The sequence below is a fragment of the Alosa sapidissima genome, chromosome 10 (genome assembly GCF_018492685.1).
Source record: "Alosa sapidissima isolate fAloSap1 chromosome 10, fAloSap1.pri, whole genome shotgun sequence".
In the NCBI taxonomy this organism is placed as follows: Eukaryota; Metazoa; Chordata; class Actinopteri; order Clupeiformes; family Clupeidae; genus Alosa; species Alosa sapidissima.
Window position 1 is genome coordinate 6,276,296 of NC_055966.1, and position 25,158 is coordinate 6,301,453.

The 25,158-nt window shown below is 44.0% G+C and overlaps 3 protein-coding genes across 7 annotated transcripts; 2 read left to right on the forward strand and 1 right to left on the reverse strand.

Annotated features, from left to right (window-relative positions):
• Window positions 1–228: 228 nt before the first annotated feature.
• si:dkeyp-77h1.4 (formin-like protein 5) lies at window positions 229–14,134 on the forward strand. Of its 3 annotated transcripts, none has more exons than XM_042106386.1 (9): window positions 229–453; window positions 4,830–4,891; window positions 5,825–5,845; window positions 6,068–6,349; window positions 7,213–7,494; window positions 7,615–7,902; window positions 8,435–8,613; window positions 10,601–10,699; window positions 10,807–14,134. In XM_042106386.1, exons 2-9 carry the CDS (start codon window positions 4,843–4,845, stop codon window positions 11,818–11,820), a joined length of 2,214 nt encoding a protein of 737 aa, XP_041962320.1. In that variant the 5' UTR covers window positions 229–453; window positions 4,830–4,842; the 3' UTR covers window positions 11,821–14,134. The 3 variants fall into 3 exon arrangements, with proteins under 3 accessions (XP_041962320.1, XP_041962319.1, XP_041962318.1); XM_042106385.1 differs by having other exon boundaries at window positions 229–441; XM_042106384.1 differs by lacking the exon at window positions 229–453 and adding an exon at window positions 492–1,078.
• Window positions 14,135–17,003: 2,869 nt separating this feature from the next.
• si:ch73-54f23.4 (zinc-binding protein A33) lies at window positions 17,004–20,006 on the reverse strand. 2 transcript variants are annotated; one of them, XM_042106391.1, is made up of 6 exons: window positions 19,512–20,006; window positions 19,192–19,287; window positions 18,731–18,964; window positions 18,372–18,394; window positions 18,072–18,187; window positions 17,004–17,883 (listed from the first exon to the last, which is right to left on the reverse strand). In XM_042106391.1, the coding sequence occupies exons 1-6, from the start codon at window positions 19,575–19,577 to the stop codon at window positions 17,393–17,395; spliced, it is 1,026 nt and encodes a 341-aa protein (XP_041962325.1). In that variant the 5' UTR covers window positions 19,578–20,006; the 3' UTR covers window positions 17,004–17,392. The 2 variants fall into 2 exon arrangements, with proteins under 2 accessions (XP_041962325.1, XP_041962324.1); XM_042106390.1 differs by having other exon boundaries at window positions 17,004–17,955; window positions 19,512–19,987.
• Window positions 20,007–20,697: 691 nt separating this feature from the next.
• ino80e (INO80 complex subunit E) lies at window positions 20,698–25,146 on the forward strand. 2 transcript variants are annotated; one of them, XM_042106392.1, is made up of 9 exons: window positions 20,701–20,913; window positions 21,255–21,337; window positions 21,448–21,518; window positions 21,646–21,698; window positions 22,901–22,976; window positions 23,198–23,318; window positions 23,692–23,790; window positions 24,103–24,311; window positions 25,016–25,146. In XM_042106392.1, the coding sequence occupies exons 2-8, from the start codon at window positions 21,257–21,259 to the stop codon at window positions 24,307–24,309; spliced, it is 708 nt and encodes a 235-aa protein (XP_041962326.1). In that variant the 5' UTR covers window positions 20,701–20,913; window positions 21,255–21,256; the 3' UTR covers window positions 24,310–24,311; window positions 25,016–25,146. The 2 variants fall into 2 exon arrangements, with proteins under 2 accessions (XP_041962327.1, XP_041962326.1); XM_042106393.1 differs by lacking the exon at window positions 23,692–23,790 and having other exon boundaries at window positions 20,698–20,913.
• The last annotated feature ends 12 nt before the right edge of the window (window positions 25,147–25,158 follow it).

The window sequence follows — 25,158 nt, forward strand, 5'->3', positions numbered from 1 at the left end:
AAATTATGGTTTATTGTAGTAGTAGGCATATTATTATTATTATTATTATCATCATCATCATCATCACTGTATTCATATAGGCCTGCAATGTATCATGCTGTTATTTAAACTGTGGCATTCATGGGTGGGTGTGGTTGTATGCCGTTTTCAGATGATAATAATGGGTGTTTTATGTGAACCCCAAACTTTGCACGTCTTACGGTAAAACCAATATCCGGTGTTTACCGACTTCACTCGAGCGTCTCCGAGAGCAGCGAGAAGCCGACGTATTCTGATTCTCTTCCAAATGTTCAACCTCAGTGGTTAAGCACTTTCTTGGGGGGCGAGGTTGAGAGGGAAGTGAAAAGGGAGGACTAGGATAAATCGTCTGGACCATTCGCCCCTCTCGGAATTCGGGAACAGCAGACATCTTTATCAATACGGAGACGCGTATCAGTCAAGGTAATTTATAAGGTGATTCTTTGACTGGATGGATTTTTACCGGTGTATGGTCCGCTGCAGCCTTCCCGCGCCCTTGTGATGCTGGTAGATGAAGGGTTAAATTCTGCAGTTATTTGCCTTGTGGGGCAATTTTCCGGTTTTTGAGGCCGGTAGAGTATAGTTATTGTATTGGTTGAAATTAAGACGTCCCTCTTTTGGCTTCGCAAAACGTGTGAAAACGTCGCATGACTTGTGTAGGTTTTATCAAGGCATATGATTGCACACATGCACCGGCGATGGGACACGCAATGAATTATGCATAGGCGCTCAAATTGTGCTCACTCAGCGGACAGAAATGTCAGATCCCAGTTTATGATGCTGATTATGATATGATTCCGTAGAATATTTATTTAGACTGTGGTCAACAGCTTATATTGACTTTATGAATGTCGATTAAAAAATCCTCAGTAAATGGGAAAGAAACGATTCTTGATTTTTGTGGATGTTGATTTTTGCTTAATGCTTAATGGTTTTCCGTAATAAACCTTGTAGGCCTAATGTATGAGCTAATTGTCTCACGCCGTCGAATCCCGGAGGAATTTGTGGGGGTGTCAAATATGTCCTGGCGGGGGAGATTTGAGATGTTAGGCTACTCAATGTAAGATTTTTTTTGTCGTATGTGAAATTACGTTTCCATGTGTCATATAATGTCCTTATGCATGTCATGTCATAACATTGCGCACCTATGCCGGCTTGCATCGGAATCACTCAAGCGCGTACCGCCTCGGTGCGTTCCATCCGCCGCTGACATTTACCGGCTTTTAAACCCTGCTATTACCAACCAGTGTGCCAACGCCAATGAGTGACTGTACTCCGGATTCTAATGGCACCATCCAGGCTATTTTAGGGTGACAGTTTAAATAATGCAATCGCAGAACAATTTAGTCTTCCCCTATAATTTAGTCTAGAGACAAGGAGGGTGGCAATGGATTCCTGTGCCACCCTTCGTGTATGCAATCATTTTCTTTTAATTATTCATGCTTATTAGATATGTTTTCTGATTACTGTGGTGCTGGTGAACTTTGGGGTACTGTTATAATCAACTTCCTTACATTCGTGCCAAATATGGTGTATGACAGAGCAGTGTTAAAACATCAGTCTGCGGTTTCATATGTTAACAGGTTGTGTGCTATGTGTAGTCACTGAGATAGAAGTAGACATGGAGTAGGCCTACTTCCCAACCTCTGTGTTGGCTCTCAGGTCAGAGAGGTCTTTTAAAGGACTTCTGTTTCATTTTTAATGGATGTTGTGTCTGTTGGGTGGAGCCACTCAGGGCATGATTCAGTTCTACCAGTTTCTCTGAGGTGCCATTTTACCTAGCCTGTGTAGCCTAGTGTGTGTTATGGCATCCTTTGGCCAATGTTAATGAGGAAAAGAGTAGGTTGGTGAACAGAGGGAGGAAGAGAGATGTAGAGAGTAACACTTGGGGGGGGAAAATGAGCAAATAATTTGGAGAATGCAGTGAGATAGAGAAAGGTGTGAAGGAGGGAGGAAGTGTGTGCCAGAGAGAAGGGGAAGGGGTGAGAGAGACCAGATGGCAAATTTGACCATGGAAGCCCTTCATTAGCAGCCCAAAAAAGCAAAGGGGCGTGTTTTTGGGCTTCAGCACATGTGGGTCCAGTCATGCGAGCAGAACCCTGTGTGTGTGTGAGAGAGAGAGAGAGAGTGTAGGCTATGTGTGTGTTTTGGCATACACTGATGTTTATGTGTATATCTGTGATAATGTTGACAGACTGCCACGTTCATGCTAATTATACAGCAGCCAGTTGCATTTGGCAAATCTGCTTTGAGGGACAAAAACCTATTTAGATCTCATTGATACTGAATATGTTTAATATACCATGGGGCTTTTTGTTAATTTGTCTAATGTATGGGACTTTGGCAATGTCATTCTCAATGGTTTTGTATTTCGAAATGAGGGCGAGCAGAGACTGTTGGCTTTACATCTCTCCTTCACCCCCCCCTCTCTCTATCTGTCTCCCTCTCTCTCTCTCTCTGTCTCTGTGAGTGTGTGTGTGTGTGTTTGTGTGTGTGTATGTTGTGACTCCATGTGTGGGAGGAGAAGTGACGCGAGACTCTGAAAAGCCCAGTTAGCACTCACAGAGAGAGGCTGAGAATGTGGTGGTGTCATGCTTATGCCAGGCTAATCGCTCCCTCTTTTTTTTCCAAGAATGATGAAAAGAGGGTGCTCCCCGCCGGCCGACGCGGCTCCTCTGAAATGCCACAAGGCTCCCTCTTCATCTCCGGATTAGGCACCGGCCGAGTCGAGCCACACCGAGCCCGCGTGCTGATCGATGCTCTGGAGGGTGGCTCTCCCATGTTGGAGGGCAAGGGGCGGTCGTGACTCCATTTTGTCTGAGTACTCCCCGAGTCCTTACTGTGGAGCGTTAGCAGACTGGGGTCGTGGGCCTTGTGTTTGGGTGGTTTCTCTGATACTCACCACAAGTGTTTCACAGACCTTTTCCACATGTAGCAACTGAGGAAAAGACACACTTTGGTACTGCTGGGGAAAGAATAATGTACTACAGCATCCATGTTTGAAGCCAAGAAATAATTACCGGTACTTTGATTGTAAAGTTCCAGGTTTGTAATGGTGCCAGAATTTCCATTAGTTCCATTTCTTTTAGATCTTGCCTAAGGCCTTTGATCAATATTCATCTGGACCTATCAGCCAGAATGATTAGAGAAAGCCTTTTTAATTTGTCCCCATCTTAGTTTTCAATACTTCATCCCTGCTGCTATACTGATTTTCTACCCTACTCCTCCAGACAGCCCAGCTGGCACACATCGCTCCGTTCCTTACGTCTGGTATAGATATAGGCTGGTATAGATATGAGCTCTTTCATTCAGTCCAATTCAGTTGTATCAGTGCCCTGCAGTTTGAGGTCGGTATTATTCACAAGTGGCTCTTTTATGTTTTGTTAAATTGTTCTGCGATATACACTGTTGCTTTTTATTGCAGTGTGCTGCTAATAAATATGTATAAGCTTTTAAGAGGATGACATCATTTTCAATCATACTGACAGAGGCCTAATATCAGCATGAGTGTAAATATGGCAGCCATGTACAGTAATGTCGAAAGGGTCCTTCTCAGTAATACAGAAAGCGTATGAGGTTGAATACTGTGGCAAGAGTGAACAGGCATCCCGTGATAATGGCACTATCTACCTCAGATGCAAATTGTTTCAGCTTGGATGTAGGGTGTGTGTGTATGTGTGTGTGTGTGTGTGTGTGTGTGTCACTGGACAGTGTTCTTAATGGTATATCTGGATTTGTGTGTAGGCACTTGCACTAAAGTAATTTATTTTCACAAGGAAAGAAATTGCATACCCTCTCATATGAAACACTTGTAAGAAGAACATCGTAAGACCTAAAGACCCATTTCCTGACAGTGGCCTTTTTTAAAACAGCCCCAATATGTACTTGAGTCAGGCATTTTGTTATAAAGTAGTGAGTTTTAAAATGCTATCTATTCTACAATATCTATCCATTATACAATATGTGTATTGAAGAGGAGGTAAACTTCAAATGGATTTGGTACTGGAGATGAATAGGCCAGCCAAATAATGGAAATAGCACTGTTGGGATCCTCCTGCCGGTAGAACAGACAAAGCACCCAGTTATTATTGCACATGACCTATATTTTGTAGTGCCAGGGGATGCAAGGTTTCAAAATGATTTGGAAAAAAGTGGCGTACTTCCAGGAAGCTGTCTGTGTCATCATCTGTGGAGCCAGACAGTGTCCTGTCGCTTTTCGTTGTTGCATCTCCTTTTTTTGTCCTCCCTCTTTCTTTTGTCCTCCCTCTCTTTAGTTCACCTCTCCCTGCCCCATCCCTCTCCTCTCCTCTCCTCTCCTCTCCTCTCCTCACCCCTCTTCTGCCCCTTCTCTTATCTCTTCTTCTCTCTTCTGGTTTGCCTCATTTCTCCTCTCCTCTGCCTCTCCTTTCTTCCTCCCTCCTTTCCTCTCCTCTCCTCTCCTCTCCTCTCTTCTCCTCTCCTCTGCCTCTCCTCTCCTCTCTTCTCCTCTCCTCTGCCTCTCCTCTCCTCTCTTCCCCCCTCCTCTCCTCTCCTCTCCTCTCCTCTCCTCTCCTCTGCCTCTCCTCTGCCTCTCCTCTCCTCTCCTCTCCTCTCCTCTCCTCTCCCCTCCTTTAGCAGGAATAAAGCAGATGCATCGAAGATCCAGAATGGGAGGGGGATGGTCTGCAGTGACTTGGGCAATGATGTCACCAGTCCTGCTGTGGCTGCTCATTGTCTATAAATGAAGTCTGATGCGGACCACCCTGCTGCCATTTGTCAGGGAAAGGAAAAAGAGGGCACAAAAATGAGCCTTTGTGTCTGCTTGTTTGCAGGAGCTCGGTGAAGATGGACGCCATTATCAGACTCCTGGTGCTCACTGGGCTGGTCCATGCAGGTGAGCAGCTTGAGCCCAAATCAAAACCATGCAGACATTGTAATGGCACAGAACATTGTGTCATTCATGAAAAATACAAAAACCTGTTATAGCCTCCGTGATTTTCCCTCTGCAGCAACCAGGCCAGCCTGCTGACAACTGTTTCCACTATATTGCTTTACCTACACTATACAAAATGCACTGTCAACATAACTGTTGCCAGTGACTTACTGCATTACATTACTGCTGGTATTATACTCTGTCACTGGCCAAATATGCCCTGAGCATTGATACTATAGCAGGTGTATAGCTTATATGAAATATGATTATTCTACTTTGTGGCATAGCATATATCTCTACTACCTGTAGAATGTGGTATACAAAGAAAAAAATGTGTTATACATATGGACACTTTATGGGATTCATTCACCAAACAATGGTTACATAAAAATAAAATGCAGTTTAGTATAGCTATACAATTTTCTATTGCTACCATTTTTTTCTCATGAAAATTTTACATCAACAGAAAAAGCAAGGCTTTCCTTCAGGCAGTTTGTGCAGGTAGATGGTGATGTGGTCAGCTTGGTGCAGTGATCCGAGGTGGAGAGAGAGCTGGCTGCCCCAGGAGGCTGAGAGAGACTCATAGGGTGTGGGGTCTGTAGCGAGTAGATTGTGACTGTGGACCAAAACTAGCCGACTGGTCCAATATGTCAGCCCTCTGAATATTTAATGAAGCATCCTCAGTTGTGCTACAGTATACAGTAGCTTCCCCCGTTAATGGAGGATTTGTAGGTCAGACTTAAACACAGTATTCATGATCTGAAATAGTGTGTTTATACTGCATGTTTGTGGATGAACCCTAATAGAACTGTAAATACTGTAGTGTGGAATGGGAGTTGGTTGAAGGTTCATTGTATTCATGACATTGCACTAAATCACTGTTTTCTTTTTCAGCTTACCTTGCGCCATTACCAGGTGAGTTTTCATGCGCTCTCCTTCATCTTGCATATTTGTATAAAGAATCTCACTTCTGTCTGTGCAGTTACCATATGCTATCCCATAATCTTATATCCTCAACCTTCTCTCTCTCTCTCTGTCTCTCTCTCTCTCTTTCTCTCTCTCTCTCTCCCCTCTTCCTACATCTTCAACACCCAATGCCCTCATCTCCTCCTCCCCTCCAACACCCCTCTCTCTCAGCCAAAGAAGAGTCGGTCATATTTTTTGGGGAGGACTTCCACATCCTCCTCCCCCCGGGTGCGCCTGACGTGGTGTTCCACCCGACGGTGGGGGCGGCACGTGGGGAGCTAGTCCTGATGAAGGCCGGCGTGGTGCAGGGCCCGCGGGCCAAGCTCAACCACCAGCTCAGCCACTTCATCCTGGAGAACGTGGGCGAGACCGATGAGGGGCTCTACACCGTCACGTCCCAGGACCCAGACGACAACAGCACCATGACTAAGTCCTTCACACTCACCGTGAGAGGTAAGGACCTCCACTGGACCTCCTCCAAGGACCTTGAGCTGGCAGCAGAGGTGTCCTGGCCTGTACTAACCCTGTTGGACTTCCTTTGCTCTGGTTTTGTCTGTGCATGTAGCTACAAAGAGAGGGATATGGACGAGAAGATGACAAAAACAAGCATTTAGAATATAATCCCCCAGAGCACTATTGAATCTGTCATCTAGTAACTCGTTGCTTTATATGAACCATACAGACAGCTAGCTGTTGTGCTACTTCTAAAGATTTTACTGTCAAGTAGGGCTAAAACAGTTATTTGAACACCTTGATTGTTTATCACGATTGAGGCTAATGAAGTAGAATAATGGAAAGGTGATTGAATCTCTCACAACATTAATGCAGACAAGCACTCTTCACCCACCAATCACATAGACATAAGCAATGCCCTGCATGAATTCCATTAGAGATGTGCGTGTGGGGAATAGCAACAGTTTAATTGCTCACCTAATTAGCAACAGAGCTCAGAGCCCCACCCTGCAGGGAAACACACCTATCTCTCTGTTTCTCTCTCTCTGCCTTGTCTACTCCTCCAAACAAATAGTGTCCTTTTGCAACCAAACCTAATCCAAAGTGAAACTGGCATTTTTCACTGATGTCTGCAAAGGCATCTGGATATTTTTGATGATGTTACAACCCCCCTCTTAGGAATGCAATATGAAATGGCACATGCTCCATTTTAGCATCTGTTTTAGAGACTCCAAGTACGTCTGCCCCTATCTCTCTCCTCTCTTGACTTTCTCTTTATCTTGGTGTTTGTTCTGTCTGTGTCTGCTGATGTCTATCGCTCATGGCCGTATCTCTGTCTTCCCATCTCTCCATTCCCCTCCTAGACTGCTCTAATGAGCATAGTGTGAAGTTCGGAGAGAACTTCGACATCCAGCTCGCTGGTGTCACCGGCCCCATCTCACTCGAGTTCCGGCCCATCGACGTCGAAGCGAACCAGACATCCCGCCCAGCTCTGAGTCTCATAAACCAAGACGGCTACGAGAACCGCCTCGTGGTCTCTGAGAGCAAGGTGACTCTTAAGTCGGTCAGCAGTTCTGACGAGGGCTCCTACACCATTGTGGACGGCAGTGGGAAAGTTCAGAAGAAGGTGTGCCTGAACGTTAAAGGTGAGGAAGGAATCTGTCGTTCTGAAGCGAAAGCACTTTGCACCCCAATCTACATGTCTGATGACTACATGACTCTTAATCATTGGCTCATTCTCTCGCTCTACTCTTGCTGTGTTTCAGAGCTTCAGAACTTTTATGTTGTACCTTACGGGGGCACTTTCAAGTTCAACCTGGTCCAGAACAGCTCCCTGGTGCGCCTGGTCTACAAGCCCAACTACGACCACAGGGCCCGGGTCATCTTGGAGAAGGGCGAGTTGATGATTCCGGAGGAGCTGGACCTGCAGGACCGCTTCTTTGTGGACGGCAACCTGTGCGTGCTGGAAGGGGTCAATAGCCGCGACGCTGGAGAGTTCCACGTAGTTGACCTGAGCGGCTCCCCCATCGCCAAACACTACTTGGAAGTGGAAGGTGTGGTGGACATGAGACAGTGAAGCTACAGGGCTAATAATGAGATTAAAGTTCCTTTAAAATAAGTGGACTCACACTCAATCAAGTGGAGTGATCTGTTTTGTATTTACCAGTCTGTGGAAGTGCCCCAAATAAGTTAAAGAGGAACTGTCAAAATTTTGGTTCCATCCTTATTTTATCTTAATTTTATGGATGGAATTCCTCCTAATATCCATATGCTGACAGCCCATGTTCGCATGGTTTGTGGTCTATGCATATTCTCTGTCCTGCCTGCATCTGCCAATTCCCTAAGCCTACTTTTCTCCAGCAAATCTAAGCTCCAGTGGTACAGTACATTGTTTAGTACCCTGGACAAAACCTGTCAAACAGGCAGAGAGTAGAACTCCTAGCAGTCCTCGTAGTGTCTTTCCAGTCTGCTATTTGTACTTACTTTAATCTTGTCTTTGATCCTTTCCTCTTCCTCACTGCGCTCATCTTCCTCATACGCTCTTCCACCCTTCCTGCTCCCTTTCTCTTCTCTCTTCTCTCTCAGCCTTTAAGCTTCGGCCGCTGTTAGTCACCATCATTGCCCTGGTATCCCTGGTGGTGTTGATGTTGCTTGTGTGTCTGCTTGCCTGTCTCGTGAAGATACGCAAGCGGGCAGAGAAGTCCCGGGCCATTGAGAAGATCGCCAAGAATGCAGGGCAAGATGAGGGTGAAGCCTTCCGACAGGTGGGTACTCTCATTTTTATTGATCAATTTTCAGGGATAGCAAATATGAGTGGAGATATCAGTCTTTCACAGTCTTTTCACAATCTCATTGATAGCAATGCCAAGCTAACAATCCAATGGTTCCAAATACAGCAGTTGTAGTTTCTCTGTGTTACCCCAGTATTGCTTCATGTTTCTGTCAAAACAGCACTTTTCAAAGCATGTGCATTTCATCAACAGCAAGTGCTTTTATCAAAACAGCTCATGCATTACAACAATACAGTATGGGTGACCTAGAACAGCTTGTAATTTACTGGAAATTTTAGGTTCCTGTTTCAAAAGTAGTCCTGTCAGTGGATACAGAACCAGAATGGTACTGCAAGTATATTGTTTGCAATATTTACACATTTTGTCAATGTTACAGTGTACTTTGGACATATTTGGTAGCCTGGCGGGCCATCCTATATCATTGAAATGTATAGTCTGGAATCGAACCATTCACCTCGCTTAATCCAAGGGGCGGGCAGAGAATTGTCTTTCAAACTGCCTAGGCATGCAATAGGCCAGCGCTACGACCATATCCGTATCCGGTCGGCAAAACGGCAAATACATCCTTCTTCGAAAGTAATGACTTAAGTGCATTGTGCTCAACTTTCAAAGAAAAGCACAAGTCCAACTCCTCCAAAGTTGACGCCAACGCCGATTCAAACAACCGCTCTTCGTTCGCCATAGCCACCTTTCTTGTTGTTCACAGTCGCAGGACTGTCGTTATCCTGTTAAGCCCGCCTTAAGACTCTCTAACAAAATAGAGCGCTGTGATTGGATGAAGTCCACGGCGTCAGCCAATAGAAATCCCTATGGTTTGCTACTAGACGTACAGGCTGAGCAAATTAATTTGCCGCCGCTAGGGTGCGTCTAGATTTCTAGGCTACATATTTGGTGTTCTTTATTTCCAAATGAGCATTTTACTCCCTCTTACTGATTGTGATTCTGGCTGTTTTATAGCAAATTAATATTCATGCTTCACACACACCAATTCAAACAAATCAAGCATCTGAGTTGTTTTGTTTAGAAAATAACCTGTGACTATGCAATGCCCAAATTTAACAACAAGTAATTATAAGAATGTTATAGTAATATAGGAATCAACCTGCCATATTAATATCATCATCATGTTCATTTTGCTCTAAACTTTAGAATGCTATATTAACTACTGCAACCATGCTGGTCATGAGGAAAGCCAGCTATTAGTAGGCTACTGCATTTCAGTCCAGGGAGGGGTCACTGTTGCTCAGGTTGTAGCAGAGCTCTGTACACAAGACACTCTCTGGATAAGACTTACTGTTTCATATTTAATACTTATTTTCTAGAGCCTGGAACAGAGGCAGATTAACCCTCACCCATACTTAATCAGTACTATTCTGTGAAACAATTCAGGTTAACATTGCTACATTTATGAAGCGTCATCTGTAATGCATGCCCGGCTTGTAAAATATAAGATCACAGTTTATGTAGCCTACTGATATTATCATTATGTGTATGATGTTCACAGCCATAAAACACAACACCTCTAAAGGCAAGCTGCTCAGAAGACAAAATTCCTGTGGTCACAGGCTGTATCTAGAAGTGTGTACTGTTGTAATTGTTTTGTGTTTGTTTGCACCATTGATGATATCGATACTTGCTTAGAGCACATTTCTACAATGATTTAGAGGCTTGGTGCTCAGCTCTCGTTCGTTGCGCCCCCGGCTGATTGGAATAACTCAGCCGTCCTCATTCACCCAATCAGGTGGTCTCCAGTACAGTCCCTTGAGCCACTAAAAAAAATAGGTTTTCATATGAGTCATACCGAGGCTTGTGTGAATCTCTCCTGCTGCATTGAATTGATTTTGTCTGCCTGAAATGCAATCCACCTGGCTCATTTCTCTATGCAACCTTTAGACCATCTTCCTACACTTACACAGTTGTAATAATATATCTTCATGACATTTTTTTGTTAATTTGGTAGGTGGTCAAAGATGCCTGCAAACAGGTTGACGATACAACTGTTCAGTCCCTGAAGGAGGACATCACGGAGAAGTCCCAGAGCACAGAGGTTAGCATTAAGGTACGTTCAGTCATCCTGGCCAGCATTTCAATTCTTTGTTGCTTTAAAGCTAATGTGCCATTGTGTGCATCTGATGCAAGCGCTAACAATCTTCATTTTCATGAAAGGGTTTGGAGGTGTCCTCAAAAGAGGTCACTGCCTTTGATAAGAACCTTGAGACCAGCGACTCCGGGGTTGGCTTCAACACCACTGCCCTTCCTCTGGACAGCGACACGGAGGCCCCGACTGCCCCCCTCCACGACGATGTCCTGAGCACCTCAGTGGCATCTGAAGCGAAGCCGGCCCCAACCTTAACACCGGAGCCCAAACCAGCTCCCCCACCGACACCTGAACCTAAAGCGTCTCCACCGCCCCAGCCCAAGCCAGCTCCTCCCCCAACACCGGAGCCCAAAGCCTCCCCACCCCCTGAGCCCAAACCAGCCTTAACACCAACCCCCGACCCCAAACCGGCTCTAACTCCCGAACCGAAGTCGCCAGCCCCTAAGTCTCCTGCTCCTAAGTCTCCTGCTCCTGAGCCAAAGGCAGCTGCGCCTGAGGTGAAGCCGGCCTCTACTCCACCTCCGGAACCCAAGGCAGCCATGACACCTCCTCCTGAGGCCAAACCAGCTGTTTCTCCAACCCCACCCAAGTCCCCAGCCCCTGAGCCCAAGCCGAGTCCCACCGCAGCCAAGGCTGCCGATGAGAAACCAGCTGCTGCTCCACCTGCTGATGCCAAACCTCCCGCGTCCCCGTCTCCCGACCACAAGCCAGCGACACCGGAGGCCAAGCCTCCTGCGAGCCCTGAGCCCAAGGCCACGCTCAAACCGGCCCCTGAGGCCAAGCCTGCCGTGAGCCCGGTCCTGGAGCCCAAAGCGCCCACCCCAGACCCTAAACCAGCGCTGAGCCCAACACCGGACCCCAAGCCAGCCGTGTCCCCGGCCGCAGAGCCCACCACCAACGGCACGCCTGAGCCAAAAGCAGACAGCGGATCCGAATCCCCCAAAACTGCCCCGCCCAAGAGCCCCGAGACGGGGATGAGTCTGAAGGCTCCCCCTCCTGCAGACGTGAGCTCCGGCGGAGCTGTGGAAGCGATGACCAACGACAGCGCACCGCCTGCCACGGAGGAGGCCGCCACTACCTGAGCAGAAACCAGCCTCCACTCTCTCCCCCCGAGGAACGCTATCTGGTCCTGAATACCCATTTATGACTTCAGACAATCCAAACACTCTACTAAACGACAACTCCATCACATGCTTCTGGGGAAGGGACTTTTGAACACATGTAAACACTTTTGTGCTTAACCAACGTAGCTCATATGTCACCTAATACTCACTCAAAGGGAAAATATTACTTCATCTCCCAGTACTTATGCATCAAGTTACACGAAGACTGACACCATACTGACCATCTTTATGTTTCATTGACGTTGGTAGTAGATGGCTACAACAGTTATCTGCCAGCCCATATAAATGTAAAAAACCCATAACTTTGGGAAGAGCCTGTATGCATGCACATAACTGAAATTTTTGCGCCACTGCTCATTGGAACTGGGGCACAGGACATCACTGATGTAAAGAAATGCAGCACAGAGCTTCCCCTTCATATGTGGGACAGGAATGATTCATTTAGCTCCTTCACTCATTGACCCATTAACACAAGTTAATGACACCGATAATGGTCTCAATGGCTCACTGACCGTGAGAATGGAAACAGATTCATCATCTCCATAAGGCCAGGACACCTGCCGCAACCACACCCAAGAACCACAAGTGGACTTCAGAAAACAGGGGCAACGCATGGCTGTTCGAGTTTATAGCATCTGCATGACCGGAAAACCCCTTATCAGGACCACTCTGTGTCTTATCATCCTCTCTGGCTGGACTGCCAACAGACTGAACTAACAACTGGAACATTCCATGTGAATCTGAGATCCTGCTGGTCATTCCGCATGGAGACCACACCCTCTCAAGATGCATCTGAAGCACCCAAAGATGAGAGAGCCTCAACCTTTCCTCTCAGCTTTGAGATTTACTCCACATGGCCTTTTGAGTTTCTGCTGTACATCTCGTAGCTGTGTTCTAGTTCCTACCAGCAACCGTATAGATTGGATCCTTTTTTTGCCAACCCCCCTGGCCCTTGCCCTCATATATTGCATGCATAGAAATCCACAGTACTCTAAGAGTGAAGACCAGCAGTTTCCTAGAGAATTCAAAGAAAAGCCTTCTTTCTTATTGCCAATCCCCAAAATGCGGTGAGTAAAGAAATGTATTAGTATATTAAAGGGCCCAGGTCAAGACTAAAAGATAGCATTGTATGTTACATCCAAGGAATAGTATTCTCTCATACTCACAGTCATGTTTGATCAGATTCAGATCATAAAGATTGTTAAAGAATGTTTTATCATTAATGACTGAAATCAATGCCTGCTATATTTGCATAGTCATTTGGAATCCCTGGCACCTAGTCTATTGTATGTTGTTGCCTATAGCCTGAAAGGAATTCTATAAAGAGTTTACACATGGTGTTAATGTTACAGTAACAGTATTCTAAATGTAATTAATTGTTCTTGAATCTTCTTGATGTAAAGTTCCGTGTGAAAATCCACTGCTATGGATGGTTCAGCTGAATGAAATGTGAATCTCTCATGACTTGTTCTGGTTACTGATTGCTGAGGAATTCACCTGGAACCAGTCATGATGGTAGACCGGATCCTGGTGATGTGGCTGACCTCCTTCTAAGAAGCATTGAGGCTCTAGTGGAAGCCTACAGGAGTGAAGCCTCTAATGCACGTTTCAAACAGAGATCAATTGAGTCCAGCTAATTATCTGTGCAGAGAACAAAAAGGCATTTCAAAGGGGTTTGCAGAAAAGCACAAAATTAAAGATGCTGTCAATCAATTACGATCATCAGAGAGCCCCAAAAACAAGGCTGCAGCTCTATTCTGTGAATTTGTGAACTGCCTACTTTTTACCTTTTTACTCACACTTGCCAGTTTTAATATGAATATCCAAAATTCAAATCAATTGAAAGTCAAAGCCATAAAGCATCTCTAAACAACATACATTATAATGTAGATAAAATGTTTAAAAGACACAGTGTTTATACCTGCCTATTGCAGGTTTTTCATCATCACTGGAATGTACATGAGATGTAATGTAGACAGATTATGTAAGGAAATATCACATTTACGAAAGGTAGTGTAGGCATAGGCAAATCTGAGAAAAATATCTTATTATTATACGAGAGAGAGAGAGAGAGAGAGAGAGAGAGAGAGAGAGAGAGAGAGAGAGAGAAAGAGAGCTAGAGAGAAAGAGAGAGCTAGAGAGAGAACCAGTCAGCCCATGGTGTCTGTGCCCTGGGACATAGTCAGTGAATAGAAAAAATCAGTGTTATTGTTTCCCATTAAGCAATACAAAATGCAGTGATTGTATAGACCCAAACAAACACACACACACACACACATATAAAAAAAACACTGGCGCATTCCTCTCTATTGTATATATTGCATGTGTATAGCTAATGTGGTTCCATCACTCAAAAGATGATTGTGTTTGCTGTATGAAATGGTCGTAGTCTTTTACAATTTGACAGAAGTCCCCCAAAGCCGACGCGACCCTCTTATTTCAATCGTATGCTTAATGATGTAGAAACCGGTGGAAGTGACAGTAATGTACACATTCATATTCCCTTCACTAACCAGCAACAACAGCAACTGTGTGATGTCCAAAACAACAGCCCAATTACTAGTTGGTTGTTTATTTGTCGGTAGATAGATGCTAGTATTTCTTTGTGTAATTGTCACCACAATTGCCGATTGTACACTCACCTATTGAAAGTCCTCATTGGGTCCTAGTTCCATTCTATGGTCACCACAGAGATGCATCCAAAAAGACAGTTTAGTACACCGCATGAGCACAACCAGGCCATCCTAACAACAGTTGTGCTGTCACAGTCTCCATGTTTGTGCCCTTGCGTAAAACCATGTGCTGTCAGGTTGGTGTGTGTACCTGGGACAAAACCTGTTCACCATATGGCTTATGTGTACTGTATGTCTGTGTGTGCATTATCAGTATGTGCCTGTTGGTTGGCTGTGCGTGCATTCACTGTATGCTTGTATTTGTTTGTGTAGGAAAATGTGTGTGTATGTACAGTACGTATGTACCAGTGTGTGTTTACAGTGCAAATCTGCCGTGGAAATGTAGGCGATGTGTGTTTACTACCGGTAATCAGCTTTTCATTACAACTCATCCTCTTGGAGGTAGTGTGTTCCCCTGTCCTTGAGAACCATCCAAAATGACCCCCAGCAAGACCATCTAACTTTGTTTTCTTGAAAGGAGACTGGGAACTTTTCCATCAAGATTAACATACTGTGTGTTGGCGGTTAACTGTTATGAGTCTGGTTTACATCATGAACGACCCAAAAAGTGTGACTTCTAAAGCAATCGCTGCCGTTTCTAAACACTCCCAAGGTGCTCTGGAGGATATTCGTTAGCACTACTTTGCCTATAAGAATACATTCTGCAGGCTTCCTCTGTAAAAGCTATTTTCAGCGTAGTTTGTGTAGAGCGTAAATGCCATTGAAATGTTTGAGAGCTGTAGGCTGAAATTGTTGCTTGCTTCTGTGTGTGGCAATGTGAAGTGAAATAGCTTTTGACCCATGAACGTTCAGTTATCACATGGCTGTTATGAGTGGCTCAGTGCTGTAATTGTAAGTGGTTAGTGTATGTCTGGGGGGAGCCCGTGCGTGTTTGAAAATGAACTGAAAGTTGTGTCGGTCATAATCACTCTATATGTTCAAGGGTTTAAGCCAAGGCTGCCCCTACTCAGTGATGGGTGCTCCTGTGAGTGCAATGAGCCATTTTGTAAGTCACTCAGTGATGTGATTGAGACCCCTGTTCACCCATGTGCTAGGATGATATGGGATAAAATTGTGAGAATTTGAGAAGAACCCATTTTTAGTAGAAGATGCTAAAAGACCACTTGCTGAGCCCCATCCTGAGTGCTGGCAGTCTTGTTGTTTTAAGCTCTGGGACCCCTGATTGGCTTCACGCTGGGCTTGGTTTGATTTTTATCCCACACCTGCATAAGTAAGGTTGTCTCTGGCATCTGTTTTGCACTTCTCTGTGTGAGCAGATCTCTGGATCTCAGAGCCCGGCCCCCGTCTCCCCACCTCCCGCTGCCGTCTCAACTTCTGTGACGTTTTACAGTTTGCTGATCTCTGTATTCTCCTTTTTGCACAACGCAACAAACACTTAGACGTTTTATAAAGAAAAGATTGTTTTCTTTATGTCATGTCTAAAAAAATAATAATAAAAGTGCGCAACTGAATTTTGAAAACAACCCCAAGTCTCTGTTTATGTCTCATTAATTTATAATGTGGTGCTTGTCTGAGGGACAATCTGTGTGTGTGTGTGTGTGTGAGAGACAGAGAGAGAGGAGAGAGAGGGGTGGGGGGGGTATCGGTCAGGACTAATTGCATTGTCCCCTCAGTGATTTAACCTATTGATTAAAGAGCTGAAGTAGCTAAAGACTCTGATGTCCATAGGGCCATTACATGACATTGTGACATGGCAAGATGGTGAGGTAGATGAGTCATGCACCGCAGCAGTATCAGACTCAAGCACTTTCCCTTTTCCCACTCTCCCACTGACCATAAAACTGAACATTCAGATCACAATAAAAGTGACACACTGCGTGCAAACACAAAGAGATGAGATCACACACACACACACACACACACACAACCAAATGGTCTCCAGCCCTCCAGGAATTAGGCTGAGCTCTTGGCCAAGGTAGGCAGCCATTTTGTTTATCTCTGTAAGGCTGTCCTCCTCCATCTCTCTCTGTGTGCCAGTCCTGTCTGTCTCCCCCCATCAGTATCTGTCAATGTCACTTGACTCTATTTGCTCTCTCCATGTCACACTGGCTTTGTCACTCTGACTGCCTCTCTCAGGACTCTGTACTCCCCTCTCTCTCTGCTCTTATCACTGGCTCTATTGGGTCGGCACTAGATCTGCGCTCCCCCTTTCAGATCTGTTATTCTCTCTTATGCCTTGTTGCCTTGTCCTTCTGTCTGTCTTCCTGTGTCTTTTTGCCTGCTGCCCCCTTCCCTCGGCTGCATTGTTATCATGCCCATTCCAATCGGAGTCAGTTATGCAGTCAGGTATATTTATAGACAGAGGTAACCTCATATCAGTGCCATAACACTCCCTTCAATCATCCACTGTCCTGCTCAGTTATTGATTCAATTCTATTCTCTCTCACGGATTATGCTATTATAGCAGACCTGTTTTTTTATGTGCCATAATAATTTGATATGTTTACATTTAAGTTAATGAAGCATGTATTTGGAAATAGAAGCATGATTTATTTTATGCCCTTAAAGTGCACAAGGGGTGGTCAAATAATGTGGGTTAATTCCAGAGTTCATCTGTCAAACAAACAAACAAACAAACAAACAAACAAAATAGATTAAATAAATCATAAATAAACCATAACTGCAGTGACACAATCATCAATGTAATGCAGTGCTTCTGTAGCTGCTTTATACTCTATATTACATGTAATGTTCCTCTATTTCAGTAGTGAAAGGTATTGAAGTTCCTTTAAGGTAAAGTGTATCCTCTTAAGCAGGTAGTAGATTTGGTAAACTACATCCCAACATACAACAAACAATTAACAATATCTAATCTGTAAAATGCTCTCTTGAATCTGTCACAAGGCAGGCATGAACATGGTGAGAGGGGAGGCGTTCCTCCCATTGTCTGTGTCACAGGGGTTAAAGAAGGGGAAGATGGGCCCATCCATGTTCTCCATGGAGAAGGAGTGGAGCGCCGTCATGGTGACCGCGTTGTAGAAGGACACTTCCTCCCTGTCGCAGTCCAGGAAGACGCCGATGCGCGTGGGAAGGATGGAGGTCCGCACTGGCGTGGGCTTCGGGTGGGTGCAGGCCACGATGGAGCCGCCCTTAAGTGACAGTGTCCAGAAGCCAGTGGCGGTGGTGCTGACGGCCATCTCGCCCCGAGGGACGTCCTCGCGTGCCACGCCCACCCTCCAGGCAGTCTTTTTGCCCACGTCCACCTCCCAGTAGTGGCGGCCAGTGAAGAAACTCTCCCTGCCCATCACGCAGTAGTAATAGTTGAAGCAGCGGGGGTTCTTCTCTAGCTCCTCCTGGGGGGGCATCTTTTTGTCATCGTCGAAGCGCACTGTGGAGCAATTGGGTGAAAGAGCGAGGAGGGGATGGGCAGTTTCTGGGTCAAAGGTCAGCGTTGTTATATCTGTGATTGACAGATGGACATTTCAGTGGAACATAAAGCTGCTCAAAATTATTTACAGATTATAGTGTACAAAATTGTTCAATAATGTTGATTCACACCCTAGAGATATTATGTACTTGGGTATATTGAGGCTTTCATGTGTTTCCAGATCCTGTACTGAATGGGTCCCACAAACTGTCCAGAACAAACTTCACTGTCCACGGGAGGGGGGGCTATGTAGTTGACGTCACATCTGCAGGCAAACAGCAGTGGAACTAGATGTGAGGTGTTATTTCAACAATACAAATGCATGCTACATCCACTAATACATACAGTAAATAAAACTGTGTCTCAGGTAGATTAAAGAGTGAAATGGTTGACACTAAGAAAACAGTACCTATGTGATGGTACCTAAATAATTGGATTCAGTAACTTGCCTTTGTAAGAGTTCTCTGATTTCCTGCAAAGATTAAATGAATAAGTCAGGTTTTGGAACATTTTTACATTACATATATAAACAATTCTGTGCTATCGAAACAATGCTTTTGTACTATATACTATACATACTGGCCATGTATATGAATAAACATATCACCTTACCCTTTCGACACTTTTAAACACATGCTTAAAGGTTTATGACTGGCAGCATGACAGACTTGATCCAATATATCAAGTGACTGTTGATTTGATGACAAATAGCATCTAGTATATTCTCTGGGATCTCTCCAATGCCCTCTCGTGACGCCCCTGCTACCCTGTCCTCCCCACCCACCCACTCGCCCACCCACTCACTCACTTTGAGCAGTTTGGGACTGTCCTCTTCCCTTAGTTTGATATTCAGGGTTTCAATGGCTCGCTCCAGATTTCTCCCTTGCATAGAAATCTTTCTTTCTCTCTCTTTCAGCAGACTTATTCTTTTCTCTTTCTCTTTCCTGAGTCGTTCAATATCGTTCTCTTCCTCTTCATCCAGGAACCGATGAATGTTCCGGAACTCGGCTTGGATCTCCCGCTCCATTGCATCAAACTTGAACTAATCAAGAGGAGTTTCAGAGAAACATATAGAAAGAATAAAACATTATAGCAGAAACATAAATATGTGAATACAACACATGGAGTTAGCAATGCTGTGGGTTTAGTTTGTACACACTTCACATGTTTACCCATATGGATGCAACTTAATAATGCATTCATGAATTCCATGGCGCATGAACTGTTCTGAATTAATTGACTCGATCCATTGCATGTAAATTCTGGTACCTCCACATCAAGGGCCTCTGCATAGGTGTCCCTTTCTTCTTCATAACACTCGTCAACTTCATGTTTTATCTTCTTAATAGCTTGAATAAGCTTATTCTGAGAACAAGAAAACAAGATATACTGATATAGGTTAAGTTCACCACAAAATTACATTTAGGATTGCTTAGAAAAAACCCCAAATAAGGTCAGTTAGCCTGTGAATAAACTTTGTTCTTTGACTATATATTAACCAAGTCTACTTATAAAGAGCTTATTAATAACACACCAGCTGTCATTATACCACACTCATTGTCTCTGTAAAATGCCAGATGAATACTTACCTTGAAATCATTGAGATGAGAATTGTTGAAGTTGTTGTTGGTGTCTTTAATGCGATTCTTGTACATTCCAAGTGGTCTTTACAGAACAGGAAACAAAAAAAGACTAGCGGTGAACACTGGAGTGGGGAGACCGGGACGTAAAAAGAGAGATTTGGCTGGGTGTCACGATGACAGAGATAGAAAGACAGAAAGATATACTGCAGCTGAAGCGGCGAGCAGTTTGGGTTGTGTCATATGCAAGGAGAGGTTTAAACCCTAAAACAGGTTGTCATTGTTAGTACGCCCAACAGCTTGGGTCAAACATGTGGGCATTAACACAACAGAATGACATAGTAGGAGGGACTGTGGGTCTCTGCTCGTTGCTGTCTGAGAGGAGAGCATGTACAATTTATGGCTCGGAGGTGAGAGCTTTTCTATTTTTGTCTGTCAGTGGAAAGAAAGAAGGTGCATGTCAGTGGACAGAACCGGGAAACAGAAGGGAGGTTATATTTCGTAGAAAATGATCTGTCTAGAGAAAAAACACCTCTGTCCCTCACGCACAAACAAACAAACACACACACACTATGTACAGTATGTGTATGGGCATTGATAGCATTCTCCAAATAGAGTTACTGAACAGAAAGGTTGTTATGTTTCACAGTGAGTGCTCTGTCTGGAAGGGGGTTGGTGCATGTGCTTCACATTTTTGTTGTGTCACAGAGATAGGGAGGGAGAGAGAGAGAAAGAGGGAGGGAGAGAGAGGAGGGGGTGTAAAGTCAGAGGTTCAGTATTGCTCTGTTCCCTTTGTATAATTCATGTTGGTTTCCTGATGATGTTCCTTTCAGGCACTGCTGAGAGAGCACTCTGGGCAAACCCGCATCCTACCCAATCATTTTTACATCAGCTGGTGAATTTGTTCAGAGAGTAAGGCAGAAATACATTTAGGCATCTCTTTGGAAATGCTAGAAATTCCACATAAAAAAATATCTAGCCTAGGCCTATATATAAAATGTGAACCAATGTCAAGTTTAGAACATGCAAGACAAAGGGCTACTTTAGCGTTTTTCACTTCCAGAAAATGGTCATACAGTTTTTTTCTCAACAGCTTATTGAATTTCATCTATATGCAACACCAACAGTGATTGTTTCTCATCTTTTTCTAAATGCTTGCTTAAGGCCCTTATTTTGGTATAGTCTTTTAACGTGTGTAAACTATGTCCGGCTCTAAACGGAAGTAAACAGAAACGATGTCCTGCTAGCCTGCTAGCCATAGCTATGAGCCATAGTTTACATTAACATTTAAATAGCCTAGATAATAGACCTACGTTATCCTTGCAGTCTTAAACACAAGGATTTGCAGCCGTGCATGATTTCAGTCTAGCCATACCCTTAAGATTCGCACTGAGCTGATTCGATCAGCCAGGTAAGTAGACTATGGCTTAAGGCTAACGTGCTACATGTAGATCGGCTTGCTTGCTTGATGTGTTATATACCTAACGTTAGCTCCAATTAAATATGTGTGAAACATATTCTTATTGAGTGATTAAATAAGTTGTATTGAAAGTAATACACTGAATTTGCTCTACCGCCAGTGGTGGGGTCTTAGCTGCAGTTTTTGCATGCCATGCTAACATAAAGTGTCAACAGAAATGTCATGTTACTTGGCAGAGGCTAACAAGTTAGTCGGACATTCTTTTTTAACTCTGGGACGACGGAGTCAATACTACTGATAATTTAAAATGCCTATATCTCTGTCTTTTTCAGAGATGAATGGACAGTCTGATAGTGACGTGGACTACAAGAGGAAATATAAAAACCTTAAGCGAAAGTTGAAATTCCTGGTTTATGTGAGTATCCATCCTGCCACTAGCATTGGCACATTGTTTGGTTTCGTAGTTTTTGCAAGTTAGTAGTTTGTACTCTTGGGTGTCATTATCACAGAAGTCTTGCTATACAGGAACAAGAATGCTTTCAGGAAGAGTTGAGAAAAGCACAGAGGAAACTCCTAAAAGTGTCCAGAGACAAAAGGTGAGATTGCATTTTAGTACTGCTTTTTATTCATTAAAAATGCAATGGAAGCAAGATGCAGAATTAAAATGAAAATACCAGATACATGTTGTTAACCCGAGGATACCATGTGATTGTGTTTGTTTAGTTTTCTGTTGGACAGATTATTGCAGTATGAGAGGGTGGACGATGATTCTTCAGGTAAGTTACTTAAGTCTACTGAGTACAAGGGCACAGGGAATTAATTTCTCTACAGGCTTAACAAAATGTTCACTATATCTAGTCAAGATAATTCATATTCTTTAAGGTATAGCTTATTCTCATGTTAAGGTATAGCTTATTTCACTGAGCTATACCTTAACATGATACATTGGGTAACTTTTGGAGCAGTGTTGCTGTGCTCCTACACAAGTGGTTTTATGTGTTCTGTGTTCTGATTGGATGACCATAAACATTTTCTTACTGATTTAAATTCTTCAGGAAAAAAAATGTTGGCTAATATCAATGGGGAAGTGCCAGAACAACAAAACTCAGGAACATTGAACAGCAACATTCCTTATAAAGAGCTGCCTTGTGTATCATACGCTTTAGAACCAGTTATCACATTTATTTTTTGTCTGTAATGCTTCATTATTCTCCTAGATTTTTTCCTATTTGAACTGTTGTTAGATTAAATTATGGTTAAACAAGGGTTGACTTGACTTCCAAGAGCATGGTCATGGTGCCATCTTCATTTACACGGTTAACACAGAGATATCAGCCGAATTGCTCTGTTGACATGAAATATGATGAATTCAGTTTTATCAGATGTACATGTACAGTATCTTAGTCTTTAGTGTCAATATTGTAGATGATGAAATGTGGGTTTTAGTCTCAGTCATACACTCAGAAAGAAACACTCTTATGCTGGATGGAATAATACTGTGTTCATATATATATAATTTTCTATATAAACATCCTCCTGGGTTGGCACACAAAACTACTCTAGAATTATTTGCTTCATATCCACATCCATTTACAGACCACTGACAGAGACTTTGCATGTCAAAAACAGAATAGCTATGACCAGGATAACAGAATTTCGTAGGAAAGGAAGAGATGCTGTTAGTAGTAAGTAGTAATCTGTAGCCTAGCAGGTACAATTCATGCCCATCAATTGTGAAGCACAGTCATAATGAAGAATAAAGTAGACTGACCTAATCACTGGCATAACGATTTGTGGTGTGGTTAGCCTCTTCAGTATGAGTGTGTCTAAGTAGTAGATTGATACTTAAGCTTATCAGTGTATTGTATTTGTTCTAATATTACATGCAGAAAGATCTATAGGACTGTATAAATAGCATGGGGAGAAATAGAGCCTTGTGACTAAATAGATGCCTGTGTGTGTTTTTGCCCTGTTCCAGACTCCGATGCCACCGCGTCCTCCGAGAACAGTGAAGGAGAAGGTCTCCGGGAGAGAGAGCGGGAGGGAGTCAAGAAGTGAGTATGAGTCAGAGCTGGCTCTTCTCCAAGGCTCATAGTATCGCAAGCACTAGAGAGCCGTGAAGAGTGGCTCATAAGATGTTTAAAGCACAACTAAGCGCTTTTGAGAGTGGAAAATATCAGTGTCAGGTGTAATCTTCTTGCCATTTAGTGAAGACTTTGTAAGCGTCTTGGTTTTAATGCTCTTTTAACGCTCCCTTTCACTCGTCTTCTCGCAGGAGGAGGAGTAGTCCTGTCGTCCCCGGTCTTCCATCCTCCACGTCCTCCCACCTCTCTCTGCTCTCGCGCTCGGCCGCCAACACGCTCCCGTCGTCCACCTCCTCACAGTACCTCACCACAGTGAGTGTAAACCCTGGCCACTTCTCTCTCTCTCTCTCTCACTCGCAGTTTAGCCATCTGACCTGGCTCTCATTCCCCATACACATGTTATGTCTTTACATAGTTTCACATTTTATTCATATATGATTATTTTTTTCTCTCTTTTCGTGTGTCTGTCACCTTATAACCCTTGTGTGGCCAAATGGGATCTCTAAAAATCCCATATGTGGAGTACATGCTGGTTTTGTCTTCTCATGTCTGTCTGGTGTGACTCCATGCATGGCGATTGTGTTGGATTGTGTTCCTTTGTGTTTGCATCCTAATGTTATGCATGGTAATGCGTGTGTGCGTGTGCGTGTGCGTGTGTGTGAATGTGTGTGTTTGTGGTGGGTAGCTACCCTTCCCGCCAGAGTATTTGGCTCCCCCTGCTGAGCGAATGAAGAAAGAGCGAAAAACAAAGACGCCCAAACACAAGAAAGACCCTGCAGGGAAGGTGAGAGCGAGAGATGCAAGAGAGAGAGATAGAAGGGGGAGGGTGGTGGAAAAAAGAAGGTGATTTATAATACATAGCCCTTGGTCAGGGCTAGGTAACACCATCCGTAAATGGATGGTGTCCGGTGTTTCATATTTCATAAAGCACTGGACTGCAGTAGAAGGAGTTGCTCTATGAAATATACATTATCATCATTACTAGCAGTGATGTAGGACATGCGTTAATGCTTTTTATACAAATTTTTCCCTTCTACACACACACACACACACACACACACACACACACACACACACACATACATACACTGCTTAGGTGGTGCCGCCATTAGCCTCTAATTACCCATCAGCCCCTGCAGCAGCCCCGGCGGCTGGCACGCCGTTTAGCTGGGTCCCACGGCAAATGCTGAGCGGAGACACGGCGGAGGAGGAGGGAGACAGCGACGGAGAGAGTGACCGAGGAGAGGAGGAGAGAGGAGAGGGAGACGAGGCCGAGTTAGTCATTGACATTCCCAATGAATGAAGGTGAGCTGGGGGCCTCTATAGCACTCCCATGTTACACCAGCCCTCTGCATGAACTAATGCTATTACACACAATATGGTGTCATTAAAGTGGACATGCTGTTCATGTTGTTAATTTACAGGATAGTGCGTAGTGCCCAGTCACTTGCAATCTTCAAATTGGTTTTAGATAGCATTGTCTGTATTTTCCTCTCTCAAGTCTGGAGATTTTGACTGTTTTGCAGATGTGTTACATAATTATAATAAGACCTAGATCATGCCAGTCACTGTTCTCTGATTTAAACGTTGTGTTATAACTTGACTACAATTTTACCCACGAGCCTTCCTTATCCTACCTGTGTGCATTTTTGTAACTGTCTCAACTTGATTGGGAAAAGAGGGGAAAGTCAAACGGAGACACACCCGTGTGTGAGTGTGAGTGTGAGTGTGTGTTTCTGTAACCACTGCAGCAGAGGTTGCTTCAAAACTATCTTCTATACATTGGAGGCACCATTGAAAACCAATGACTAGTTGCGATGTAATCTTGGTGCCAGGTGCTTTTGACAGACTGGCCAGAGGGGAGCCTTAAGCCTTAAGAGAGACTGATAAGGGCGACCTAGCGAGAGAGAGAGAGAGCGAGACACACTATCCTGGGTATCGGTGACTGCGTCACACCCACTGAAACCTCATTAATTTACTTGTGTGGTTTTTTTTTTTTTAATTTTCAGGTGGGGACGAAGGAGTGGCCGGAGAGAATTCTTGTCATATTTTTTGTGTGTATTTTTTGTATCTTGTTTCATTGTTTTTTTTTGTGTTGCTCCGTCTTGAATGTTAGAAAATAAACACATTTGCTACATAAGTTGCTTGTCTG